The sequence below is a fragment of the Pseudopipra pipra genome, chromosome 4, assembly GCF_036250125.1.
Source record: "Pseudopipra pipra isolate bDixPip1 chromosome 4, bDixPip1.hap1, whole genome shotgun sequence".
NCBI classification, from domain to species: Eukaryota; Metazoa; Chordata; class Aves; order Passeriformes; family Pipridae; genus Pseudopipra; species Pseudopipra pipra.
This window is the reverse complement of record NC_087552.1, coordinates 1256063-1283396: the sequence shown is the minus strand read 5'-3', so window position 1 is coordinate 1283396 and position 27334 is coordinate 1256063. Positions and strand designations below refer to the sequence as shown.

Here is a 27334-nt window from a genome sequence, read left to right as displayed (position 1 = left end):
TTGAAGGGAAAAAGGGCCTGAAAAAACAGGGATCAGAGCCCGGGTGCAGCGGGGAGGCCTTACTGGATGTATCTCCTGAGCTCCTGGCCGCTGCAGCGGGACCAGTGGTAGCGGTGGAAGGCGGCCTGCACCAAGGGGGCCATGACACTGCCCATCGCCGTCTCGTCCCCACATCTGTTCCCCTGCCCGTCGTGCTCCATGCCCAGCCTGGAACAAAGAATACCTCTCAGAGCCACTGCGACACAACTGTAAGGAAACAGCTCTCCAAGAGGTGCCAAGTCTGACTCGCCAGCCCAGGCAGCTGGGGAGGAGACAGCAGTGAAGGACACACAGCCACCTCCTGTCTCTGCTGGGCCTCCCAGGTGCCTTCCTGACCCTTCCCTCACCCCAGACAAAACAAGTTCCCCCTCTCTCTCCCCTTCCTTTCTTCCACCACTTGTCTCTTCATTGCCTCAACCACTGCTGCATTCCCAGGGGACGGAAATAAAACCAGGACAGCTTCCATAGAGCCATTAAACCCGACCCCCCTGGAGCAAGCAGGAGGTGCAGCAGCACATTTTGGTGGGATGTGATTGCAAAAGTTACACTTACACGTGCCCAGTCTCATGAGCAACAACAAAGGCCGACGAAAACCCGTCCTCGTGGTTGAGGGTGCAGCTCCGGACCGGGTGGCACATGCCCGTCACAGGAGCGTATCCTATGGAGAGACACCAGGCCTGAGTCTTGTGCCCAGGACGTGGATTTTAAATGAGACCCCCCAATAAACTTCTTTTTCCTCAGGAAAAGCTAAAATTGCTCTGAGTCCAGGGCAGCCTGACCAGTGCCTGCCCTGATACAACCCACACCTGGGGAATCCTGCCCATTAGCATTAGTTCCCTGAGTCCCAAAGATGGATGCAGGTGTCAAAGTGGCTGGGATGTCTATAAACAGAAATCTGCAGTGAAGGATGCAATAATATAAAGGGAAGTGGAACACCAAGTACATCGAATGTTCCCAGTGATCCCTGCAAACACAGGAGCTTGGACAGAGTAAAGAGGTGTTGATTTACAACTCTCAAGTATAAAAATTAGACCTACAGTGGGACATAAAGGGCAAGGACCCATGGCAAGGTCTCCTTGCTTTTGAAAAAGTCTGTGGAACAAAGAGCAGGAAGTGCTAGCAATGCAATTCCCAATTTTTCCTCTTTTCTGGCAGACGCCAGCCAAGAAACACCGAGCCCAGAGAGCTCTGCTCCAGGTCAGCTGCATTACCTTGCATACCAGCGGGCCCAAAATCTTGCCTGGTTAAGAAGATGGCATGGTCGTGGTGCTCGGCGTGGCCGGGGTCCGCCTTCTGCTGCTGATAGGCCCAGCGGCACACGTTCTCCAGGCTGCGCGAGGGGTTCCCCCTTTCGATCAGGCTGATGGACTGAAGGAGCAACACCTTAGAGCCAGCAGCTCCACCCACGGGCAGGGAATCCACACAGAGGGTGGATTCTCTGCCCAGGAGCTGAAGGTGGAGAGCCGGCTCACTGACCTTTGCGTACCCCAACATGATCATTCGGACCAGCACGACGTTGATGTGAACGCCCAGGGACTCGTCGTGGTAAATCTCATTCACCTGAGGGGAAAAGAGGGAAAATTAAAAAGAAAACAACCCACTGATGACACCAAAGGAACTTCCAAGGCCACGGAGTAGTTATTTCAAGTGCTTGTTCCACTACAGTCCTCTCAGAGGAGGATTCAAGTCTCAGATCATTTCCACACATTGAGGAATGTAGACTCACTTCCCATCACCACATACCCCTCATATGGAACTTTGGGAAGCACACGTCAAGGTTCCCTTCTAAGTTTCACGGATCAGGGCCCAAAGAAAAGGGGACCAGGGAAAAGACTTGAAGTTCAAACGCTGCAAATCACAGAATCCCAGACTGCTCTGGGTTGGAAGAGACCTTAAAGCTCATCCTGTTCCACCTCCCTGCCACCTTCCACTATCCCAGGTTGCTCCAAGCCCCGTCCAACCCAGCCTGGAACACTTCCAGTGCTTCTTGTTTTGAAGCATAGTTTTTTTAGAAAGCAATTAATGCTGCTGCCCTACTTTTTCAAGATCAATTAGAATTCCGTGGTCACTTCTGTACTAGAAAGAGGCCTTGTGGAAGGGAAGTTAGAAAAACAGAATTATGCAGATAAACCAAAAATTGTCCTTCTTTGAGGCCCTTCCCTGTGTCTGGGAAGGTGAGAAATATCCTGGCACCAGAGTGTGAAACATCTGCAGGTCCTCAATGAAGCTCCTCATCCCCCTAAAAACAAAATAAATATTATGCTGTGGGCAACTGGTGAGAAACAAACACCCCTGTTCAGAGGCTGCTGGGTTTGAGCAGGAGTTAGAAGGGTTTCTATTTTTCAGTCTGGCTAAACAGAGCTTCCCTCTTCCCCTCAGGGAAAAAGGTCACTGGGAGGTTTCCAGACTGTGGACACGAGGATTTGAGCCCATGGTTTAAACATGCAGTCCCTGGGGCTGAGAGCAGTGGCAGCAGGACAGTGGGACAGGGACAGCAGGACAGTGGGACAGAGCTCAGGCTGCCTGTCCTGTGAAGCAATTATCCCAAAGGTCAGTTATTCCTCTCCTATTTCCTTCCCTTCATGCAGAAGCATCACTCCCACAAAGGGCTGGGCCAGGAAAAACGTTCACAACTTCCCCTGTGCCAAGAGACAGCAGGGAGTTTCCCAGAGACAGGAGTGACTTCCCAGGAGACAAAAAGGACCCTGGAATTGACCTAAGGTTTCAAGTCTTCAAGATTTCCCCATAACCCCCTTTTATCCCATCCTCTGGATGGCTTTGGGTAGCTGGGTGTCAGCTCACCCTGGCTCTGGCCCCACAGCTGCTCCCAGCAGATGGAGCCTCAGGCATGTAAAAAACATGGAAGTGGTTTGGGACATGGATCAGCCCTGCTGCTCACAGAGTTATAAAGGTTTTAAAACTAAAAAGACAGTATTCTGCAATAATGTGTAATGGAGCTTTATTGTTGATGTACCATGGGGTACGTGGGGAAAAAGAAATTATTTCCTGAGTTATTCTGGAAAACACATTAGTTGGGTTAAATTCATATAGGGATAATTTTTTCCTCTCAAATTCTAAATTCTCAAATTTAGATTATTTGCAAGCCTAAGCAATTATTTAAAAAAAATTCCAGGAATGAAAAGGTAAGTGTAAAACATACAAGAATATTCCCATGTCCATCAAGTCATTATTAATGAGAAGCCTGTTCCTCATCTCTGTCCTTAGGAGGCTGTTTTTCTTTCCTGAAAAACCTTACAATCCCACAGTTTCTAAGACAGATCTTCTACTTGTACTACCAGGAGGTTTGCTCAAGAGAGCCATGGGGGGTTTAGAACACTTTTTTTCTCTACATGTTTATTTTTTGGCCAGGTTTTCTCTAGAACTGCGTTGCAGGAGGAGCTCGGAATTACTAGAAATGGATCATGTTTACATTTTTTCCTTACTGTTTTTCAACTATTTCCAAATTCTTGGAATTACCCTCGAACGTGTCATGCCCTAGAAAACTACTGTGAAAAAGATGAAAGAAAGGAACATCCTGAAAAGAGAAATCCATATTCAGTAGCAGCCCAAATGATCCCACTGCTATTATTCCCAAGCCAGGTGCTCCTACAAAAGCTCCCAAGAGCAGCTCCCATTCCCAAAGAAGCTGCAGCAGACACTCACGATGTTCATGAGGGTGAGGAGGTAGTTTTGGACGTGTTCTTTGCCGTGGAATCTGACGACGGAGTCGTCCACCCCCAGCAGCACCTCGATGTTGTGGTCGTCGTCTCCCGCGTGCCGGCGGCGCCGCAGGGTCTCGTTCAGCTGCTGCTCCACGTGGCCGTGCAGGGAACTCAGTGCCCCCAGGAGGGACCCTGCAAGGACAGTCAGGCATCAGTCGAGTCCTAGCTCCTGTCCCATCCCTGCAAGTGTTCAAGGCCAGGTTGGACGGGGCTTGGAGCAGCCTGTGCCCCTGTGGCTGTTCCTGTGTCCCAGCTGGGAGCATCCCCATTCCTCCACTCTTCCCATAAATGCACAGGGATCTCCCTGCTCTACTAAGTCATCCGAGCAACCAGCATCCAGCAGATGGAGAGGAACAGTCCTGCCTTCCACTCGTGGTGTAACGGGGCACTTCTCCCAGCAACAGCACAACTTGCAGCCCTTCTCCTCCACGCTGGAATTCATGAATGCCAAGGCTGCAAGTCCACAAAGTGTCCCTTCCCCTGTTTTCAGTGCTCTCAAGAATGCCCACCCTGGGACAGCACACCAGTGGGAAAATCACAGACTAGCTCCACTTCCAAAAGTTGCTGCAGCTGGCGAAGCTGCCAAGCACAGCATCCAAGTGAAACCCAGCTGAGAAGTGAAGCAGTGGGTCCTTTCCCTAACTGCCGTGCCCTGTCCAAAAAATACCGGCTAACACAAGGGGTTGATCCGTTCTCTTGTCTGTTTTCCGTAACCCAGCACTTCAGTGCCTTCAGGGTCAAACAGTGAGGATCAATCCCAGGCTACATGTACTGCCAGTAGCTCTGTTTCAAAGGCTGCAGTGTGCATCCATGGCCAAGCACTTAACAGAACACAAGGGATCTAAGTCCATCGAGTCCAACCACTCCTACAGCACTGTCAAGGCCACCACTAACCCATGCCCCCAAATGCCACATCCCCGTGGCTTTTAAATCCCCCCAGGGATGGTGACACCACCACTGCCCTGGGCAGCTGTGCCAGGGCTGGACACCCCTTTCTCTGAAGGCATTTTCCCTCATGTCCAATCTAAACCTCCCCTGGCACAACTTGTGGCTGTTTCCTCTTGTCCAAACATTTGTTACTTGGGAGAAAGACAACACATGAGGCAACAGTGAAGAAACACACAGAACCAGTCTGGCTGTTTGGGGATTTGGGCTAGACAGACTAATCCGTGCTAATCTCATTCTGGAATTAGCTGGCTCGTTATGTCTTCCTTTTTTATTTTGCTGGTCACCTGCATCACTTACATCCCGATGGTATCAGCAGGAACAGATCAGCCTGTGCTCTCGTGCCAGGGGAAATGGTTATTCTGGGTTACAGCACATCTTTCCTGGAGTGTAACTGTGGAAGAATGGAACTACAGCTCTTTCTGTGCTATTAAAGAAAGCCACAATCTGCCCAATTCTAATTCCATCTATGGTGTCATCAGCCAAACCTCTCTGTACCTGAAGAGAACCCTCAGCATTGCTCACATGGGAGACTCTCACCATCTTATATTGTAAAACACGTGGGCTGAATTCTGTGCTACAAATGACACTGTTCCTTATATATATATATATATATATATATACACACACACAGCCCCTTAAATCTATCTCTGTATATATGGTCCTCCTATGTGCTTACTTGCTCAATTGCCTAATTTAGCCTTTTCCTGAATACAGAGATAGGAAAAGTGTCTAGGGAAGATCCACACCTTCACTAACTCAGAATTAAACTAATGAGAAATCAGTTTGGAACCAACTGAGATCAATTTTAAGTCCCTTGCCAAAGAGTGTGTTAATGTATAAAGAGTCCCTAAGGACAGATGTGTTCTGCAGCTACTAAAAAATTCCATTCTGCAGTTCTCAAAGTAAGGAAACTAGGCCAGTCCATCCTGCCGCTGCCTCCTGAGGCTTATTTTCAAGTGTGCCTTTTGAAAAACCAGGGAAGAAAAGAAGAATCATTTAGTTCAAATGCAAATTCCAAGCAGTTCCAACAGAATTCTCACTGATCTCCAGAAGAACTGTGTACATGCAACATTTGTGTGGTGCTGCTGGTACTGCCTCATTAAGAGCCAGCAGCAGCAGAAACCACCCAGGTCGTCAGGGCTAAGACACGATGACAGCATGTCCTCATTAGGTTCTGGGATGGGCTGCAACTCATGGGCTTTGATTTATAAGGTCCTTAAGAACCAAAATTCTGGCAAGTTATGCATTCTCCCTTATCTTTTCTTACAAGTTGCCTGAAATTGCCTTTTACTCCAGAAGCATCAAATGAGTTTCTAATGCTACCACCACAGTTTTGTGGCATGAGAAGAATGTGTCCTGTGCCGAGGACCCTGCCCCGAGCCCCTTCCCATGTGGAGCATCAACACTGGGACCTGCAGTCTCAACGCTGGATTCAGGGCCTTAATATTGTCAGTGTCTCTGGAGGAGAGTTTGTTTGCTTAACTGCTGCCAAAACTTCTGCTTGTTTGTTTTTGGGGGCTGAGGAAAGAGTTTGTATCTGCAGCGACCCCAGCCGCGCCAGTTGGCCATAAAAATACACAGTTTTACTCCGTGTTTCACTGTATGTTCAAGGCTGTATCCGTGAAGCACTTCCAGAAGCCCCTGCAGGGCATCTCTCTGGGATATTTCACAATAAATAAATATTATCTCTGAAATTTTGATAACACAAAGCAAGCCAGCTCTGCTGCTGCAGAAACACGGTGCAGCAACACAGAGGAGAACATGGGATTTAACATTCCCCTCAAGGCACATGGAACAATTACTTGAGCATTAGCGAAAACCAAACCAAAAAAACCCAGAACAAATCTCTTGTCATAGAACCACAGAATCCTTGAGGTTAAAGACTTCAGATCATGAAGTCCAACCATTCATCCATTATTGCCAAGTCCCCATCAGCTGGATGCTGTCCACCACGTGGCCATGGAAGTGCTGCTGCACCTGTGAGGGTCTCAGGATGTGGCAGACAGGATTTGGTGGTGGTGTCACCCCTCGTAAAGGTGTCTTGGTGTCAGAGGAGGACAGACAGTAAAGCATTTCCTAATAGAAATAAAAATGCCAGCAACCCGGTTCAGACACCAGCAACTTCACCACACTGAGGAATGAAGAAAACAGAGAAAAAAGTTCTTGTGACTTCATAAAAAGCCCGGGTATCTCTCACCTTCCTGAGAATCATTAAGCTCGGAGAATTACCTCTGCTTATGTTCTCTTCCACCCTTGGGAGAGACAGTGACTGGCAGATTTACAAACAAACAGGGATTAGAGGAAGGTCTGAATCTTGGGGCTCTGCAGGATTAGCTGTGAAATGCACAGCCTCCATGGGCCACAAACACAGACCCCAACTCACTTTGTTCTTAGACTTAAAAGAGAAAACAAAACATTTTGAAGTGCTGACTGCTTCCGTGAAATATGTGCTTCTCTGGTACCTGAGCAATTCCAGCTGCAGAACGATTCTGGGAAGGATGGAAGATTTCCTGCACTGTGTTCCTTGCTCTGACATCACGGGAAGGCTCTTCCCTTCCACGCGCCGTCAGCGAAACCCGCTCTGAGCACTCACTCACACGAGGGCTTGATGCCAGGGCACACTCAGGGAGCCACGTAGAAAGGCATCATCCTCTCTGTATTTGAATAGAGCCAACTCGGGATAAGTTTTTCCAATGGAAATGGCTGGAATTTTACCCCATAATTTTCTTGTCATCGCTTCCCTACCTGGCATGAGGCTTTCTAGGACTGCAGGTTATCCATACCTGGCAGCAAACACACACAGAACATAGCCAGAACTTAAGGAAACTATAATTAAATATGCCTGAATTTAGGTCAGCTATTAACTGTTCTTTTTCCATCCCATGACCAGAAACTGGGAATACAAATAGAAAGGAGGAAGTTCAGCCTGTTCCAGAGTTCTCAGTGCTGCAGAACACACTTGACACACTACCTGGACAGTTTGCAACAGCTCTGCACTTACCTGATTCCTGGTGAAAGTGCTTTTAGACCTGTGGAAATGTAGTAGTGATGGTGCTGGTGGTGGAAATGTCGCTGTGAGGTTCTAACATGCAAGCAAAAGATGAGGAATAAGGCTCAGGATCAAACCGAGCCTGTTTGGAATAAGTGCTATTGCTCTCCAATAATGAAAAGCTGAGGGAAGACACTGAACAACCAAAGAGGAGAAGCCCCTGAGTGACAGTTTCTCCCTGCACAGCCCACAGACACGGCACCACCTCGCCTGGACACCACTAATACCAGATCACAGCTCCGCGCTGGCTTAACACGGCCTCGGGACTTGCCCGGCCTTGCCCTGGCTCATCTGCTCTGCACCTTATTTTTAGCTGGGTTTTAGCCCTAACAGCCAACTTAGCCAAGAGACCGTTACCCTACAACTATGAACCACATCTCCTACCATTTCTGCTTTCCTAGTAGCAAAAAATCCTCCCCTCTCACATTTCTTTATTTCTCTCTCTATATATAAATAGCAAGAATTCCATCATAATTTTGGTTTGGAGGTACAGATGATTTGGTGTCTAGTTTTGGTTTCTAGAGTTTTTTTTAGAACAGGTTAAAAATATATTCTTACATGCCATTATTCAAAATACTTAACCATGGAATTTCCCTTTTCCCCACAGAAAGGGGAACCCCCTGGTTACATGGATCGTGAGTAGGGCTGGAATCTTGCTTTGACTCTGAATTCTGAATTCTGAAGGACTTTGCATCTCCTAAAATGTAATAAAAACAGTCTCTTGACAATTCCAAGTCTTTACTACAAGCTGTCCCTCTTGCTCCAGTAGAGCAACTTACACATATAGTTCAGAGACTTTATCTACTTTAATCCCAGGAGAATATTCTGTTGGATAAAGGCCATAATTTATTGGGATACATGAAGAAGACTCAAGCATTTGGGCCTGGCTTTTTAGGAGACCTGAGGAACACCTTCTGCTGGTGGTTACATACAAAAAGAGGACACACAGAAGTCTGTGGGTCACAGATTAGACACACATAAACCAAGCAAACCCATTCCTTTGTCACTTCACGCCACACCAAGTTCTGCAATTCAATATCAGTGGAGCCTCTTAAACACCACTGCAAAAAAAAGGTGAAAAATAACACAGAAAAAGTCCCATTTTGCAAAATCATCAGCTGTATCAAAGTCCAGAAGTAAGAAAAAAGCACCTGTAGAGGCTCTGGAATTCAGTTTGCAAAGGAGAAAGAGTAAGTCAGCAACCATGTGCAGCCTGGCCCACTGCTGAGGTGCACACCTGAGTATCTGGGCTGCTGGAACCAAATCCAGTTTGGGTATGGGAGGGCTTATTTCCTACAGCTTGGAGTGGCCAGCCCTGTACTTCCAAAGTTTCCAGCTCCTAAGAGCATTGAGTCCATGCTTTTATAAGTCAGAGGATCTCCCAGGAACATCAGAGAGCTCTGCATTAACAACCTGGAAAGCACTCATGCCTTCATGTATCATTACATCAACCCAAAAATCACTTTTACTTCAAAAAGGCATACATTTAAAGCATCCTCAGATTCCTAAGTGGAATAATGCATTATAAAAGGACAGAGCAATCCAAAAAGGGGGGTACCCCTAAAGCCCACCACATTCGGAAAGCACAGGCTGCATTCATAATTTATTTGCTAATTTAGAACTTACTGGAAGAAGAAATGCTGGATAGCCTGAGCTCTCAGCATTTTTTGGACAGCTTCCCTGAGATTCCAACAGGCTTCAGAGGAGTTCCAGGGTCTAAACTCTTCAAACAGGTGTTTTCAGCAGCTGACCACTACCAGGAGCTTTCAGTGCTTGAGGAAGTTGCTTTGGCAGAGATGCTGCCCCTCAGTGCTCATTAACTAAGTAGTTATAGCAAGGCCTTAAAATTATTTCAATCCCAGTCTGGATTCCTTAGTCCTTGGCATGTGAGCCAGCTTCTGCCAGCTGGCTGAAAGCATGGAGAGAGCCATGGAAGGGTTGGGGTTTGAAGGGAGCTTAAAGACCTTCTAGTTCCACCCCCCTGCCATGGGTAGGGACACCTTCCACTTAACCAGGTTGCTCCAAGCCCTGTCCAACCTGGCCTTGGACACTTCCAGGGATGGGGCAGCCACAGCTTCTCCGGGCAAGCCAGTAAAGGAATTTTCAGTGGCAAAGAATGGGGCAAATTGGGGCAGTTTCCACAGTGAGTGCACTAACAACTCCTTGGGTTGCTCATTTCTCTGGGATAAAGGGAGACCTGTGTTTACATACAGCTGCTTATTTTTTAAAAGCTGTATAAGGACTGTGTTCCTACAGACCTGGGACCTGTTACTGCCACGGGAATGGTGTGAGAGGACACGGCCTGGCCAGTGCAAGCCCAGCCACAGCCCTGCTTGTCACAGAGCAGCCCAGTGCTCTGTGTCAACAGCAATTACCCTCCAGTCATCACCTTATCTGCCTTAAGCCTCTGCAAGTCGGCAAAGCCAGCTACACTGCCCAGACACAACAGCGGGACCTCGGGACAGAGCCCCGCTTCCTTCCACGGGGATTACTCCAAGTGGAGAGCTGTGCCTTGCTCACACAGCAGTACAGACACAGCCCTGCCCAGCTCCTGGGGATGAACTATGGAGCCCTGCAGTTGCTGAGGAAGGACTTGTACAAGCCACCAATGGGCAGGTTAATAGTTCACCTAAATATCCGAAAATCTGTGCTCTGGAGCAGCCCCACAAATGACACAAAATCCCCGTGGTGGAGGCCTGCCAGTCTGATCCACTCAGGGAGAAAACTCTCCCACTGTGATCCATGCAAGGGGAAATCTCTCACAACAGCTCAGGGAACAGTCTTTGCTCTTTTCCAGGACAGATTTGCATTCTCCTGCCTATGGAGAAGCTGAAGAGCTTCAGCTGAAGGGCTCTGCATGACCCACCTGGCCTGAGCCAGAAGTGCTGTCCAGCTGGAGAGCAAAGCCAGGAGCAGCCAGGTCAGCTCAGCTTTTCCATTAAAGTAATGACCCACACTGAAAACACATTGTAAAAATCCAAGGGAAGAACGTCACAGGTGACAAGGTGGGGCATGGCAACCTGCTACTGCAAAACTGCTGAAGGACACTTTGGTGGCAACAGTGGAAGACCAAAAAAGGTGCTTTGAATGCTTTTCCTGTAAAAGCAAAGAGACATGAACACGCTTCTCGTGGACTTGCTCCGAGTTCTCTAGAGTCTCCAAGGGACAGGGCAGACCACTGCCATCACAACATAAGCACCAGTTAACACTGGCACCTGCGTCCTGCCCGCTGCCCTGGCAGTCCTCCCCTGACCTGTCTTCATGATGGAGCTCCAGAATCTGGATAATCGATCTAGAGGAACCTGGCTGGAGTGGACATTTGACCTGTTACAAAACAGAGAATCATTAAGGCTGGAAAACACCATCAAGTCCAACCATTGAACACATGAACTCTGAAAGGCCAAATGAGAAGTGGAGAAGGGAAGAGATGAAACTCTGTCCAAGTGCCAAAGCCAGAAGTTTTGAACATAAAGAAATCAAAGAAGATTTCTGAATTTAGTGGGACTGAAGCAATTTCTTTCCAGGTCTCACACATTCAGAGAAGAGGTAAAACAGAAGGAATACCTGGGCCTGGCTCCATTCTAAACTTGGTGAACATCTTCACAGGTATAAAAGGTAAAATTAGAGTCCAACCCCCTCAGTGTGATTCCCTTGCACGGCCACCAGAGCAGGTGGAAGCCAAGGATGGGAACACCACAGGCAGACACAGCTGTCTGATGGTTTATGCTGAGATCAGCATTTAAGGGAGACAGGAGATTGGAATTCACAGTATTCACTCACATAAAAGGAATAACTGAGTGTGTAAAACTGGAAAAAAAAATGTGGGAAAATATTTCTGCAGTCCATATTACCGAGACAAAGAGAACTTCAAATGAGTCACAGAGCGCGGGTGCGCGACAACGGCTCGCTTCCTTCCCAGGTCTCACTGCCCTGGGACTCCTTAATGGAGCTGAAAGCATAATTGTCCTTAATTGCTCAGTTGGCACTAAGTGGATTCCAACCTTCTGACAGGACAAAGCCCAACAGCTGGTTTTTGGAGCCCGGCCTTCCGATGAGCCCGTGCACCTGCAGCGGCCACGTCCATGGAGGGCTCCTCCACCACTGCCAGGCAGCAGCAGAGCCCTGTCTGCATGCCTGGGAGGTCCCCTCCCACCCCAGCCAGCCCAGGATTCCATGACCCTATGAGATACGTGCATTTAGACAGATACATTTAGACAGATATGGTACATTACAATATTTAGGTATCAAGGTATATGAAACTGAAGTTTTGCAGAACTTCATTTGCCCATCGACCCCATCACAAGCTGAAAAGCTTAATTTTTTAACTCATACGTAAGAATTGGCTGGAATGCTGAAGATGGAGTGGGGGATTATAAATATATTCCAGATAGCTGTGCTGGGTTGACAAATTCTGGTTCTTTGTTGCAAAATAATATTCAGTGTTACACAGGCAGATTTTGTGAAATCACAGAAAGCCAGTCAAAGCCTCTGCTCTCTCCTAGTCACACATCTTCTGGAAGAGAGGATTTTAAAGCTGGAAGGGCTGACAGGGAGGGAGCAATCCTGAACTGAAAGCCAGCTCTCAAACCTCCCAATTCCTTATGGAGCAGAGCTCTCCTGCCCACCCCTCTGGCTATAATTACATAGAGTACACCCTGAGTGTGATACCCTTATAAAAACCACACAGCCCAACATTACAGACATATTGATTTTCAGGGAAAAACGGAGCAAACAGGCAGCTTAGGAGGGTTAATTTTGACTGTCACACCACAGAACTGGTTTGCAAACATTAGAGTCTCACCTGTGCTTTCCTGTCGCCATTCAGGGAGGGGAAGAGTTTCCTGCAAGGCCCAAACACAGGCCCCCAGAAACTGGCACAGAATTATTTCATTATGGATCCATCCCCTTCAGTATTTCCCTTTTTTTCATATAGACTCTTACACAACGAGGCATTTTTTTTTTCCTTTCCACCTCCCCAAATTCCTACGAGCGCGCCAGCCTTGCCTGCACCTCGCACAGATGTGTTATGAATATAACTCACACTGTTTCCACACAGGATATTTTGATCATTCCCCTCTCCTTTTCCCCATCTCGATCCCGTCCAAAATAGCACAGAGTCATAACCATAAATTCTCCTGTTCTGACCTGAAAAAGCTGTGACTAAGGAGAGGGAGTTTTGTCGGCGAGGTTCATCCCTGCTGCCTGCCATGGGAGGTGAGGTCTGCTGGAGGCATCTTCCACAGGGAATTAGTACTTCTTTCTGCCCAGAACTGACCTTCTCCCTCCTCACACTCAAGGCCATTCAGATAAAACCATAAATGTCCACCTCTTATGTTAAAATTAATTTGAATACATCTGAACATTATTGCTAGAACCTCACCACAACGCGTGAATATCCCAAATGCCATTTAGTTGTGGAATGACACTTCACGAAGCACTTCGTGCCCCTTCAGTAGCACACTCTCTCTATGAAGCTGCTCCTCGAATCCAAGGAATTTCTCTGTGAGAGGAGAGCTGCCAACTTTCCCTCTTTGGCAAGCAGGGTCCCATTCTTGCGCCTCTCTCCATTTCCTGCACAGTGTTGCTTTAACGAGCCCTTCGGTCTGGTGGAAAGCTAACAGGGATGGTGAAAAAAACCCCATAATAATAAAAAAAGAGATGAACCTGAGAGGGGAGAAGATTTAGGAAGAATTTTCCATAGCATATACAATGGGTCTGACTAGAAATATGACAAAAAGAGATAGTCCTTCTCCTCAAAAGGAGGGAAAACAACCTGAGGGTTTAGTTTTAGACACATAAAGGGGCCTCTCAAGCTAATCAATAAATCTAATGACTTAGACTTACAAAGAAGAACTGCTTAGTCAAATATTGTTTGTGTTGCAGGAGTGCAGGAATACTGTAGAAACAGCAGTGAGACAGCCCAAGGCACCAAAATAAATGGTTTATGGAACTGTCATCCAAAAATGCAGCCTTCAGCTTGGATTCAATCCCTAACTAACACAAAGGCAAGCTTATCCCAACCCTGGATCCCAGTGTGACAGTGTGGTTGCAGTAGCTGGATCCCCAAAGTGATGTGAGAGTGACAATCAAAGGTGGGAGAAAAGCTGTCCCAAATTAGGAAACAACAGAACTAACCAATACAAGAGAAGAGCTGAAGTGGCAGGACAGCAAATAATCCCAATTTTAAAAAGTGCATCCAAGCATTAGTCACGGATAATAAGCCCCTCTTTCTTGCCACACGGAATTTCAGCCGTTTTTCAAAATTCCACTGGCATAAATATAAAGGAAAGGCTCCAACTATAAACTGTCACTGAATGCTGTTGAACTTGGGTTCCTGCTTTTTTTTCCATGAATGCACTGTAAGTCAGCATTCCAAGAGCAACAAACGTCCCAAACCCGAGATATTTCCCAACAGTCCATGGACCATGAGAGTGTCCAAGATAAGGGCACAAATATGCACGAGGCCATTCTCCTCAGACCCCACATCCACAGGGGAAGGGGTCCTCAAAACCCCAGGTGGATCTGCACCAAGGGGGTCTTGGGCTGGGACAACAAACAGCTTCAATAACCCACCCAGAGCACAGAGATCACTGCATTGCTGTACTGAAAATCCTGAAAAACAAGGAACATCCAAGTCCTTAGTGACATGGAGCACCTGCTTGGGATGTGGGAGGTTTAATTTGGATTGAAGCTCTGCCACTGTGGAGCAGCCTTTTCCAAACCTTGGGCATCAGATTACCCACTGTATTCAGGGTAATAGCCTCCAGTGTCTTTGAATATCCCACTCAAGCTGTAGATACTATCATCATCCCCAATAAACCTTCACAGAAGGTGCTAAAAGCAGCTTATTATGTCCCAGGTACCTGAAGGTTTTACAGATGCTCTTGTCCAACTCTGCTCTTCCAAGGGAAATCACCCGAGGGAACTCACAGTCCAGCAGCACAGATGAAAACTGCCTTTCCCTGCTTTGGAAAGCCAGCTGCTGCCTCAGTTTCCCCAGCATCAGAGCCAGAGCCCTGTCTTTTACCTGTGCAAGTGCCTCACTACTCTCACTGTACACCTGCACATGGAATGCAAACCATGGAGTTCTCTGGAGATACTGGCAGCTGGGACACCTGCACACGGTGTCATCACCCGCGAGCCTCAGGAAAGGGATGTTAAGTTCAACACAGAGACTTCTCTCTCTTTAAAGAAATGTAAAGCCTAATTTCTTAAAGGCTTTAAAAAGGGAGCCAGGGCAGCTGGAGGCAGAGGATGCTGGGTTTCCACGGAGCGTTACATCTGAGGAACAGCTGTGAGTCAACCTGCGTGGCAAAGGTTCAAGGATACAAGTGCTCAGCTTTAAATCCCACAGATACAGGCAAGGAATGACCTGCAGGAGAGACACTGCTGGCTTGTCTCCATCACTTCCTCCCACAAATGCCACAAGTTTCTTCTTTACACAGGAACAAACATCCTAAATCAGTGGTATTAGAGGGCCTGATCAAGAAACAGGCATTTGGGGTTTAATGCCTATCAAATTTCTTTCACTATCAGCAATTCTAAGTGAGCCAGGAGATGGAGAGAGAACACATCTGCTCACTGCAGTGCTGGTGAGACGCTCCTAATAACGATGCAGATGTTTCCAAATGGAAGTGGATGGGATGCCCAGATGGCTTTCATTGTCCTATTTTTCCAAGCAGCCCAGCAAACTTCAGATGTAAAAAAATAAATATGAATGATGAGTCTGTCTCGCCAGCAAAAATAAAGAGCATGTTTGACAAAAGAGCAAACAAAGCAGATCTGAGGAGGTCAGAACTTCATCAGCCTTCCTCCAACTAAGCCAGTGTCTGATGAGCCCCCAAACCATGGCACAGTGCTGCATGAGCCCTCAAAGACCAGATCCTTTTAATTGATTTATCTCCCCCGTGTTCCCTCTTAAAGAGAACTGTTAACTAAAGGAAGACTGCTTTTTACTTCTAGTAGTAAATGTTCTCGGCACCAGAAACTTGGAAGCTTTGAAGTGCTGGAAGTAATGAAAATATATTGTTACTTATTCTTGGCAGGGAAAACTCTGCAAACTGATTAAGAAAAAGGGCTTGAAATAAATCAAGAATCAACCCTGTGAAAGCAAACTGAGAAATACCATTAAAATACCAAAGCACAGGCCCAAATGCATCTGTTTGCAAATTCACTTGTAATCAGGCATAAAAAGAACATGGAGTTGGCTGTGGAAGAACCTGAGCAGAACCCAGGGATATGGAAGTGCAGTTTCAAGGACTGTTCAGGACTGTTCAGGTTCTATTTAGAACAGTTACCAAAATGAATTATATGGTCCGTGGATACTCTCTGCCTGTTGGTTAAAACTGAGAATGGCAAAACTAAAAAAATTAGGAAATAAATTATCTTGTGAACTGGTTATCTGTTGCTATCACAGACCTAAGGAATCCAGGGCTTTTGCTGAAATTAGTTATATCATCTGTGATGGTATCAGTTATATTTTCCTCATAAGCCACAGAGCATAACGAGTTACCCTTTCACTCTAAGATACTTCTCACGGATTTCCAAAACAGCTTTTGCCACAGATGAAATGAAAGCAAGAGATATACTTGGAATTGCTCTCAGTCTAGATGTACCAGCTGAATTTTCCATGTCCAACAAGATGATTTCTAGGTTAAGTCTGAGATATTTGTCCTATGCTGTGAAGAACCATGGAAGATCAGAACTCATTTTCACCGTGAGTTGGCTCTGAGCTTCCTTTCTGCTCTAAGCAAGTGAAAAAAACCCCAGAGAGAATCTTTATCATCAAATCAAAGATACTCAAAGCCAAATGAAAATCTACACCCAGAAATGGAGGAAGCAGAAGGCACTACTTTGTAGCTGGACACAGTTAGGGAGTCCAAAACCTAAGTGAAAACGGGTAAACGATTACAACATTAACTCTGCCATGAAAGGGAGGAAACACACCCAAAGCCTTGAGGCCCAGAGGCTTCATGAGCTGCTGGAGGGCAGGGACCAGCCACAGTCACTGACTCTCACTTCTCTACACCACTAACAGAGTTACTGCTGCCTCTCACCTTAATACCTCTGACAGATTTATTGTCGAGCAGAGAAAAGCACAACTGCTATTTCTCCTGGAAATTGTGACTTTATGTTCCCTGGAACTACTAGTGAAGAGAACTGGAACAACAGAGCAGAGCTCTCCATTAAGGAAGCACAAATTTCCTAGGATGGCCTTGTATCACCTGTAACTGTTTCCAGAAGAGACTGAAAAAGCTCAGTTTACAGTGTGTTTAAACCTGTTGCACTTGATTTTTTTAGCACCTGAAAGATTTGTTATTATTAGCATTTTGCACAAGATGATCAGTGTATTTTGAAGTTTTCATTTTAATTTACAATAACCAGGTGGTGCTGATTTATTATTTGATGTCTGTAGGATTACAGAACGCAATTATTTGGCAAACAAATTGTTCTTCAAACTCGGTGATCCAAATTTTGTATTATGACTACAACATACATTCATTTCATACAAAAAGAGCCCCTGCTAATGATTTCACACGTTCTCACACCCCATCACTCCCTGTCCTCCATGGAGGATGTGAGTGCCCGAGTGGAAGGGCAAACCTATTCCCTGCAGGCGTGTCACTAACTGTTGGGAGGCAGCAGCCTGCTTGTTGTCTGGGTGGAGAGTTAAGACACCGAAGGAGACACCAGAGAGGCACCCAAGCCCTTACTGGCATCCCTCCTACAGGTATGTGCTCAAACTTTTCCAGGGAATGTTTAAAAACAGGCCCTGCAAAGGAAGATGCACCAGTGAAACGCTTCCCTTGGCTACTCCTACGGTCCAAGCCAGCAAAGCTCTCATCCCTCACTGGGTTCTCTTCCCAAACCACACGGTATTTGCTGGAATCCAACCCAGATTTCCCACAGGTCAGCCTCTCACTGTCACCAGCTTCCCTGAGACTTCAATTCCCTCTTTTCCAACTCAAACTGCAAGCTCAGACTTGTGTGACTTTTAATAACCCCCAGAACTCAAATTATCTCGCCGATCCTGTCCCATGTTATTGGAATACTCCAAAGAATGATTAGACAAGGCATTCTGGCAACCTCCCCCCCCCTCCCCGTTTTCTTAGCAAACAACAGCTGGGCCATGCTGTTACTCTGTGGTGTTTTACTATTGCGTGGTGGAAAGATTTATGCGCTTGTGTAACCCAGAAATGGGGCTGAAGAAACTCGGTCCACGGGGAGCAACGTGAACTACAAGGATGATGTTCTCACGTTAGTCATTCCCATCTGCATTCCTGGCAGCTCCAGCTGCCCAGTTCTGGGTCATCCCACGTCAGACAAACCAGATAAGTTTACTTCTCATTGACACCATGTTTTGGAGGATGCAGTGAGCAATACACGTGGTACGGCAGGAGCTTCTCCACGGGACCCCACCAAAAGGAGGAGCACAGCATCCAAATCGCTCACTCAAAGCATACCAGATCCATCTTCCTTTTCTGTCATAAATCAGGGATGCCTCCATGTCATCCAGATATTTTCAAAGATATGACTGAAGTAAATTACCTATGGTTTGGATTCTTACCTGTTTCTAAAATCTTTCTAAAAACACCCATTAAAAACCAGGTATCTCTCAGTGGGGAAAAATGCCAGAACTGTAGTAAATTAGGGGTAGAAAGTCCAGTAAGAGCCACAGGGTACGGAAATTACTATTTGATGTTAGGACACAAACTGCTACATTTTAATTCATTTTCCCATCAGAGACATAGATTCAAAAGCCAACTGCAGAACAGACTGATTAAACAAGGCTCTTCCCTTTCCGTGGAAGAGTCTCTCAGTGCTGTCATTTCGGTCCTAAATTTGTACGAAGCGCATGTAAAACACATAAACAAGGCTCAGCCCCCGCACGCTGTGGGAGGACTCATTTCCTTCAGTTCCGGGCCTTTAATTCACATAAACTCACCCTGATAAGGCAGTCTCTTCTGCTTCCCATTCCCATGTTCCCAGACAGGGATGTTCTGGTACATACATCCTGGTACATACCCCATTTTACACCACCCTGGTCCCTTGGCCGAATTCAGAGCACTTTTAACCCCCTCAGGTGCATCCTTCTAATCAAACTCAGCAGTAGAAATGAGTCAGTTCTCACCCAAGGGAGGGAACTCAGTCCCACGTGGATCACCCAAAGGGTGACCCTCTCCTTGGCATGTCTTTACCTCTCCAAGAACATCATCTCTAAACCAAACAGGCTTCTTCATGTGGGAACAGCTGCTTTCACAGTATTTAAAAACCTCTGCTGCCCGTTATCACCACTGTTCCTTCAAAGTTTTCTTCTTCCTATGCAATTTAGGGGCACAGGGAGTTTTCACTGGAAAACTGTACGAGCCCTGGAATGGCCTCAAGCTGCATGTACTGACCTGTCTCCAGTTTTTCAATTTTCCCTTCATACAGATTTTTCTGTGTGTTTTACTACTCTGGCATTGGGTGCCTGCAGTTGGAATGAAGCCTTTATCCTTGGTTTTATTTAAGAATCATTTTCCTTTGTTATTGCCAAGAAGAGAAGACGACTTAAGCAGATGGATGTCCCCACTGCCATCATCGGGCCGTAAGAGCAACCTCCCCGACACAGACACAGCACATCACTCACTTCACACTTCTGATCCATTCCTGCTCAAATTTCTTTCTTAAAAAAAAAAAAATTACAAGCTTTTCCTCAGCTATGAAGTCTGGGTTTGCTTTTCCTTCCTAAATACATCCATCACCAACGCTCCTTCTCCTTTGTACCATGCTGTGCTGTTCCTGTTCTGTTTTGCTGACTACTTTTCCCTTGATTAAGCAAACTGTTACCTGAAAAAAAAGAATTAAAAAACCCATCCCAATATTCAATCAAGAGCTTGAGAGAATCCAATTAAGTTTCAATTTTATAGAAGAAGGCTAAATTAAAAGCAAAAGCTCCAGCAGCTCTGGATAAGAGGCAGGATGTCTTTAGACAATCTAGGTTACTGCCATCAATAGAAGTTATTTGAAGGGCCTTTCTTGGGGGACTACAAGAGAGCTGGAGAGAGACTTTTGATTAGATATTGGGAAGGAATTTTTTCCTGTGAGGGTGGTGAGGCCCTGGCACAGGTTGCCCAGAGAAGCTGTGGCTGCCCCATCCCTGGAAGTGTCCAAGGCCAGCTTGGACAGGGCTTGGAGCAACCTGGGAGGTGTCCCTGCCCATGGCAGGGGGGGAAACGAGATGAACTTTGAGGTGCCTTCCAACCCAAACAACTCTGTGACTCTGTGATGATACAAGAACGCCTGGACCGAACAGAGGATGTTACACAATGTGGTGTGCTCGGTCCCCACAGAAATCATTTCCATCTTTCCCGTTATTCCTGATTGCACAGGCTCATGTGGTGGGCTGGGCAGTATCTAAAATATCCTCCACCAGAACACAGGTCATGAGAAATTCTGCTGAGAAAGAGTTCAGACACCCTCCGGCACGACGGCATCCCTGAGAACCACTAACCCCACGGAAGGGCCGAGGGAGGTCTCCCGAGCAGGCAATAGTCTTCCCATTCTTCTACCTTCTATTCCAGGGCTTCATTCCCAGGCAACCAGGAGCAATTCCCAAATCATTTCTTCCTCCTACATGTTTCCCACCTGGGACAAAGACGCTCGAAGCCAGTGCCATGGCAACCCCATTGGACACACAAGCACTTTGGTTCTTTGGGGGAAATGAAAGTTCTGAAAGGAAGCTGGGAGATAAAGGCTCCTGTTCCTTGTTTCCCACTGTTAGTTGGTAATTACAAAAATACTTTCATCTCAAGTGCTCTCTGGGTGACTAGGTTGTCATTTAAAAAATACTGTGATGGGAAGAGGAGGATGAAACAGGAAAGCTGTGAGTACATTTACCACGCCGTGTAACCTCCACACTCAAGGTTGGTTCTCATCATTCTACCACAGGAAAAGAAAGTGCATGGAAAAAATCACAGAAGAATGAACAGGAGGAAAGATAAATCGAATTCTCAGTGATCAGCTGGAGCAGAATATGATCCAAACCCTGCCTCGTCATCCCACTGACATCAACCTGAGTCTTCCCACCGACTCCAGAGGACTTGGATCAGGCTTTTATGTTTCTGAAATACAATTTGGGTTTTATTTTACCACACTCCTGAGTCTGACTCAGTAGAACTTGCACAGAAGGCCTCCTGGGTGCAAATCTGATTGTAAATTCCACAGTCCTTGGCCTGTTTCTGTTGTTTCTTGGATGCTTTCAAGGAATAAGGTTAATGATCACACATCTTGGTGATGTTTCTCAGCTTATTAACAAAGAGCAGCTTCTTTTCATCCTGCTCAGACAGAATGATATCATTGTTGTTCTTTCAAATCCTCCCAAAATCAGGCTTTTCCTGAGAGAATGTCTTTCCATCCCTAAATGAAAAGCTGTTTTGGTGAGAAAATCCTAAAGATTTATTTAAATAATGTTTTAACATGACAGCCTCACACATTGTTATATTTTTTTCTGTCTGCACAGCTTGCTTGCTCTCTGACTCTCAGACATGGAGTCTTTGATCTTCATTTCTTTTTACCCTTAAGAGTAACTATTTTTTGCTTTAATGTACATTATTTGGGAATAACACTCACAACATGAACACTGACCATGAGTACCTGCAGTACTCAACTCAAATGAGAAGCACAGATGTTCGGTGTCTTTAGGATCAAGACTTAAATGACTGGGGAAGTCGAGCTTAAAAGTGTCATCCCAGGGCAATCCGACATGGAAAAGCTGTCAGGAGACTGTCGGGTGTATTTACACCCCTGGAGAACTCTAGACATTGTCCTGCTCTGGGACAGGCTTCCCAGACCAGACCTAACCAGATGCTCATCCCAGATGTTTAAAAACAAATGTCCAGTGTCTCATCCTACCGCATTTCAGAGTTTTTCCAATAGCTGGGATTCCCCAGGGCAGGCCTTGGCTTCCATCCCGCAGAGCAGGAAGAGCTTCCTCTGTCCAGAGGAACCAACCTGAGCTCAGCACTTCAAACCAGCAAACAGACCCACCCTGTGTGATGGAGGTCACAGGGACCAAGAAGGACTTGGGGTTTATAAAATGATTTGAACAATCAGTGGTCAAGACCCACTGCTTCCCTGCACTGCCCCACTTGGCAGAAGAGAGATCAGATTCCAAGGAATACAGTCAAATAAGACCCTCTGAATAATCAGACAGTTTACCCATGACATATAAATAGTCAATCCTGCCACCAGTCTGTCATAATATGGAAAATTATCCACATTTCCCTGATATCACAGACTGAGAGGAGAGGCATTTTATAAGCATAAAAGCTATAAAACTATCCACTTTTCCCTGATATCAAAACAACCCCCAAGTAGTCAGGGCCATTTATATGCAGGAGATCCTATTCACACCAGAATGATTGAAAAGAGTGAGGTATAAAAAGGCAATAATTAATGAAGGGGTCTTTTAAGGAGCCTGAGTTGGGTGTACACACACACAGAGAACAATTCCCCACAGGAATGGGGCAGGATTTCCAGTCTGATTTCTGGAGTGTCTCATATAAGGCACTTCTAAAGAAACCAATCTCTACACAAAGCAAATGATGAAACCAATACATGCAATATGCTGCTGTCATTTCCTAAAGAGGCTATCCAGAGACATGGATACCACAGCCAGGAATCAGCACAGGGTGCTGCTTTGGGGTGAAGGCTGAACCCACACTGTCCAGTAGCTCGAGGTATCCCAGTATCTTCCCCAGAACCCCAGATTTCTGGTTCCCAGCTAAGAAAGCTCACTGACACTTCACCCCAAAAAGCAGTCATAAATAAAGAGACAAGGATAGATATAAGTGTGCTGACTTCCATGAGAACACAGTACATGAACCAATTCATGTCCCTTGCACTGTGATCACGGCTAAAACCTTGCTCTCAGGATGGCAGCTTTTCCACTTAAAACTCCTACGCTCACTCCGTCCCACTGTTTGAACAATGTCCAACCAATTCCCAAATGCTATAATATCCTGCAGGAATTCCAGATGTCCTGTCAGACTGAAAGCTCTTCCACATAGCTGGAGCTGGAAGCTTTCCTCTTAGGAAACTGGCTTTCTGTAGGGAGAATAGGCCACAGTGTGTCCCGTGTCACCGTGGAGGAAAGGCTTCCACACAGCATCTCCCAGCTTTTGCAACCACTTCACTGACAACGACAGCTTTAAGTACTTTTTTATCTTAATGACTGTTTTGTTGAGTCATCTGTCATCTGTTGCTGAGAACTTGGATTTTTGTCTGTGCTGGCTGAACTCCCAAACCACCAGCAGACCATTCTCTGCGTCACTGCCTCCGGCCCGGGCACGGAGGTGGGAGCAGAGCCAGAGAAGGAGGAAGATGTCCATGGCATCGATATGCCGCTGACAACTCCACCGCTGCAAACATTTCCTCAGGCTCCACAGGCTTGGGCAGCTTGCTATAACCTTGGTCATGGAATCCTTTCGGTTGGAAAAGCCCTCCAAGATCACTGAGTCCAAATGTTCCCCCAGCAATGGCAAGGGTACCACTAAACCATGTCCCCAAGTACCACCCCTTCGTGACTTTTAAATCCCTCCAGGGACAGTGACTCCACCACTGCTCTGGGAAGTGCAATCCATGAAGAAATTTTTCCTAATATCCATCCTAAACCTCCCCTGACACAACTTGAGGCCAGTTCCTCTATACCTGTTACCTGGGAGAAGAGACCGAATCCCACCTGGCTCCAATGTCCATTCAGGGAATTTTGACTTCCTTTCTGAGAAGGTCTCCCTGAACCTCCTCTTCTCTGGGCTAACTCCCCCCAGATGCACGAGCTAAATTGGAATAACCTTGCTGGGGCACCAAAAGCCAAGTAGCTCTAGTTCTGTGTGTTGCATGTTATTGTTCTTTATTTCCCAAACCCTTTCAAGTTCCATCAACATGTGAACACAACATATGAACAGGAATTTGAGAAGCTGAGAGATGCTGAAAAACAGGCAGAGCGCTGACAGGGAGCGGAGCTGCTCTTTCATCCTCAGCCCAGAGGCTCAAAATCCTCAGCACCCCCCAATGCAACGCCCTGGCTTGTAAGGGTTTGTGCAAAATTAAAAAAAACACACAAGCAAACGGATTAAACTACAGCATAATTATTCTCAGACACGATAACTACTCTCAGATGGACCAACCGCATTATCTTCAAGGCAGAGGGAAATCCTCGGATGTGACAAAATACATCCGCCCCACACAAGTGCCTTCGGACCGCCTTAATTGCAACCAGGAGGAGGAGGAAAACAGTCAACTGGCACAACTTCACTGTTCCTCGGAAACAAACAGGACCCAAACTTTAAACAGGAGTTGTGTGGCCTCCTTCCAAAGCTTCCACAGGCTGGAGTCACCCGGAACAGATCTGCAAAGAACCCCCCCAGGGTACTGTACCTTCTGTGTGGACGTCGGGGAGCACGTCAGGAGGATGCTGCGCTACCGCCGACCGCCGGTACACCATGTGGATCCTTCCCTTCTCCTCTTCCATCTGCTTTCCTCTTTCCAAGGGCTCGATGAAGTATTCATCCTCATCAGTTCTTATCATTCCAGCCTGGTGAGAAAGAGAGAAAGCGTGTCCATGTCACTGGAGAGCCTAAAGAGGTCTGACAAGCAAATATCAAGGGGGTGCAGAGTATAAAACGCTTGGAATATTACTGTAACCAACAGATTTCTTTTTCCTCTGCCCCAAATTTCATCAATAAAAAGAGCTTGACATTTTCCAAGTGAATGAAGGGAGAGAGAGGGGCAGAAGCAGTGAATCTTCCCTGTAAACTGTACTGCCAACCAAGCATTTCCTTCCCCCCAGGCAGGTGCTCAGAGCACGTACTTTTCAAGGCTCCCTTGGAGAAAAGGCTGTGGGGTGGATTTTCAAGAAAGAACTATGTAGTGGAAATTTTTTAATTTTTTTCCACAAAAACACATTGATGGAGCAATCCAGGAAAGCACAGTCTGCAATCTTGGAATGCTATTAATTTTACTGCTTTTTTCTTTTAAATTAAGGGCGTTCAGAATTTCCACCCGCTGAAGGAAGTAGGGTGGAATCTGTGCTGCTGTGGAGTTCTCTAGAGCTGTCCTCTGTATTCTGGGAAAACGGGAAGACAACGGGACCACCAAAATCCAAAAGCAGCCTTTGGGGCACAGGGGCTGGAATAAACCTGCCTGTTCCCAGAACCATCTCAGCCCTGAGGCTTGGGGAGGTGGATTAACTTCCTGGCTTTCCTGTAAACTCTCTTCTCCCAGGAGAGAACCCAGAAAAAAAACCTGCCCAAGGTCCAGTCAGCACCCCATGTGCATCCACCTTGCTCCCCAACATCTGTGTTTGTCTTTAAATGACTCCTGAACATTAACATTTCATCCCTGCATCTCTTTCCGTCCTCCTTGATCCAGGAGCAAACCGAGGGGATTCTGTGGAATTAAAGCGATGCAGGAGCAAGAGCTGGTGGAGTTCATAATAAAAGGTAACTGGGAGCAAGGCCAAACCCAGCCCTGGCCCAGACAGCCCACCTAGGAGGACTTCCCAGAGGACACTAAGCCTTGCATCCTTTACTGGACAGTCCACGGATAAAACAAAACCTCAGAAAACGGATATAGTTGGGTTTTTTTCCCATGCAAAAGACACAGACAAGAATAAGGGAATTAGCAACAATATAAAGCCTTGAGAAAATAACCTACAAGGGCAGGTTACACTAAGGAATCACTTCCCCAGCCAAAATCAACAGCATTTAAGGGGGAACATGATTCCCTATAAATATGCATGGGGTGGCTGCTGGAAAAGAGGAAAGAGCCCTTCATTCAGGGAGCACAATGGAGAGCTGTGGAGTGGCCATTAATGGCCACATTTAACTTTGGTGTTACACATCGGGGTGGGATTTCCAGAAGTATTTTAGGAAGTCAAACACCCTGTTTGTAGTGGTTTGCAGTGAGGGAGAGGCAGTTAATTCCCAGGTGAGTTTTAGAAAGGCCACCCTGAGTGTCAGGAAGTGAAAGGGTTTGTTCAGCAGTCACACTGTTGGCCATTATCAAGTGCTGCTAAAACTGATGTTACCTGAGTGTTACCTGAGAGTAGGAAAGGCCTTGGGTTCTGCTCCCAGTCTCCATCCCAAACTCTGCTGGTATCTGTATTCTGAACACCTGGTGTTCTTTTAAGACACAGGATCTCCCACAGAGAAGATAATGATATAAATTATGTTTTTAATTGTGCTGAGTGCCTTTGTGCCACAAAGAAATAGTTTTTCAAACACTGATGTGATCCACTGGGGAACTGAGGTGTTAATTAGCAGCTATTTCTCCTAAGCCAGCTCTGAACAGCGAGAGAACTTGAACTGTAAAGCTGCTTTAAGCAAATCAGAAACCCAATATGGAAATATTTGCCAATTTCATTCTTCTCCTGGAAATTCAAGATCCACAGAGCTTTCCTGCATCTTCATTTGTATTGCAGGCACCTTTTCTTTGTCTCAGGATCCACACCCCTTCTGTCCCACACAGTAACGTGCAAACACCACGTGCTGGGTCTTGGCTGGCAAGATTTGAAACAGGGCAGATAAGGAGCTTAAAAAATTGAAGTTTAACATCACGTTCAAGGCTCTACATTCACGTCCAAGCAGAGCAGGCTGTCAACAAGGTGGAAGCAGATTAATAAGCAGGCTGAGTTTGCTCAGCAGCAGGAGGCTGTCTGTAGGAAGCTGGGCTGCACTGGTCATCCATGGCAAGAAAGGAGCAAGAAAAAATCAGGAAAAAGCACAGGGATCTGAGGATGCCAAAATCCCCTTCCCTCTAGAAGGAAGTTCCAACTTGGGACCCTTTGGTCACACAGAAGTGCAAATATGGAGTAATAAAGCCAGGCTGTGCTGTTGGATTCTACCTGGAAGGGAATCATGGGAAGAGCACAGCTCTCACCAGAGCACACATGAAGCAGGCACATGTGAAAGAGTCAGGGTTAGAAGGAATGCTGAAGACCCATCTTGTTCCACCCCCCTGCCATGGGCAGGGACACCTTCCACTAACCCAGGTTGCTCCAAGCCCCGTCCAGCCTGGCCTGGGACACTTCCAGGGATGGGGCAGCCACAGCTTCTCTGGGCAACCAGTGCCAGGGCCTCATCACTCTTAGAGTAAACAATTTCTTCCCAACATCTAATCTAAACCTTCCCTCCCTGAGCTTAAGGCCATTCCAACTAAATTTCCATTCTGTGAAAATTAAACCCTGAACACCTTAAAAATTAAAAGCAGAAATGTGGATCTGAAATATGTATGGAATATCCCATACACTATGTGGGGTACAGCACTACCCCGCTCCCCTCTCAGAACCAGGACACGGGAACCAATTCCCACCCTGAGCTGCACATCAATCGTGCAGCTCGTAGTGAAATCTCGAACGAGGGTCTCCGCACACGGAAAGTTCAGCTCAGGAAGTTCCGTGTGCCATCCCTCGTCATTCCAGCCAGCATCATCCTTGATTTCCCCTTCCACCAACGCCAGGACCGCAGCGAAGAGCTCAGCAGTCAAACCAACACAAGGCTGTGCCTCCAGGAAAACGCTTCCTTCTCACCATTCT

At 46.6% G+C, this 27334-nt stretch overlaps 1 protein-coding gene across 2 annotated transcripts in view; it reads right to left on the bottom strand.

The window, feature by feature from the left end:
• Nucleotides 1–27334, bottom strand: part of ADAMTS3 (ADAM metallopeptidase with thrombospondin type 1 motif 3) — a 61797-nt gene that overhangs the window by 13115 nt on the left and 21348 nt on the right. For both annotated transcript variants that reach the window (XM_064651351.1, XM_064651350.1), the window contains 6 exons: nt 24178–24334; nt 3703–3893; nt 1516–1599; nt 1251–1407; nt 592–697; nt 64–207 (listed from right to left, as the gene is read on the bottom strand). In XM_064651351.1, coding sequence (XP_064507421.1) covers nt 64–207; nt 592–697; nt 1251–1407; nt 1516–1599; nt 3703–3893; nt 24178–24334 — 839 coding nt within the window. The remainder of the gene's footprint in view (nt 1–63; nt 208–591; nt 698–1250; nt 1408–1515; nt 1600–3702; nt 3894–24177; nt 24335–27334) is intronic.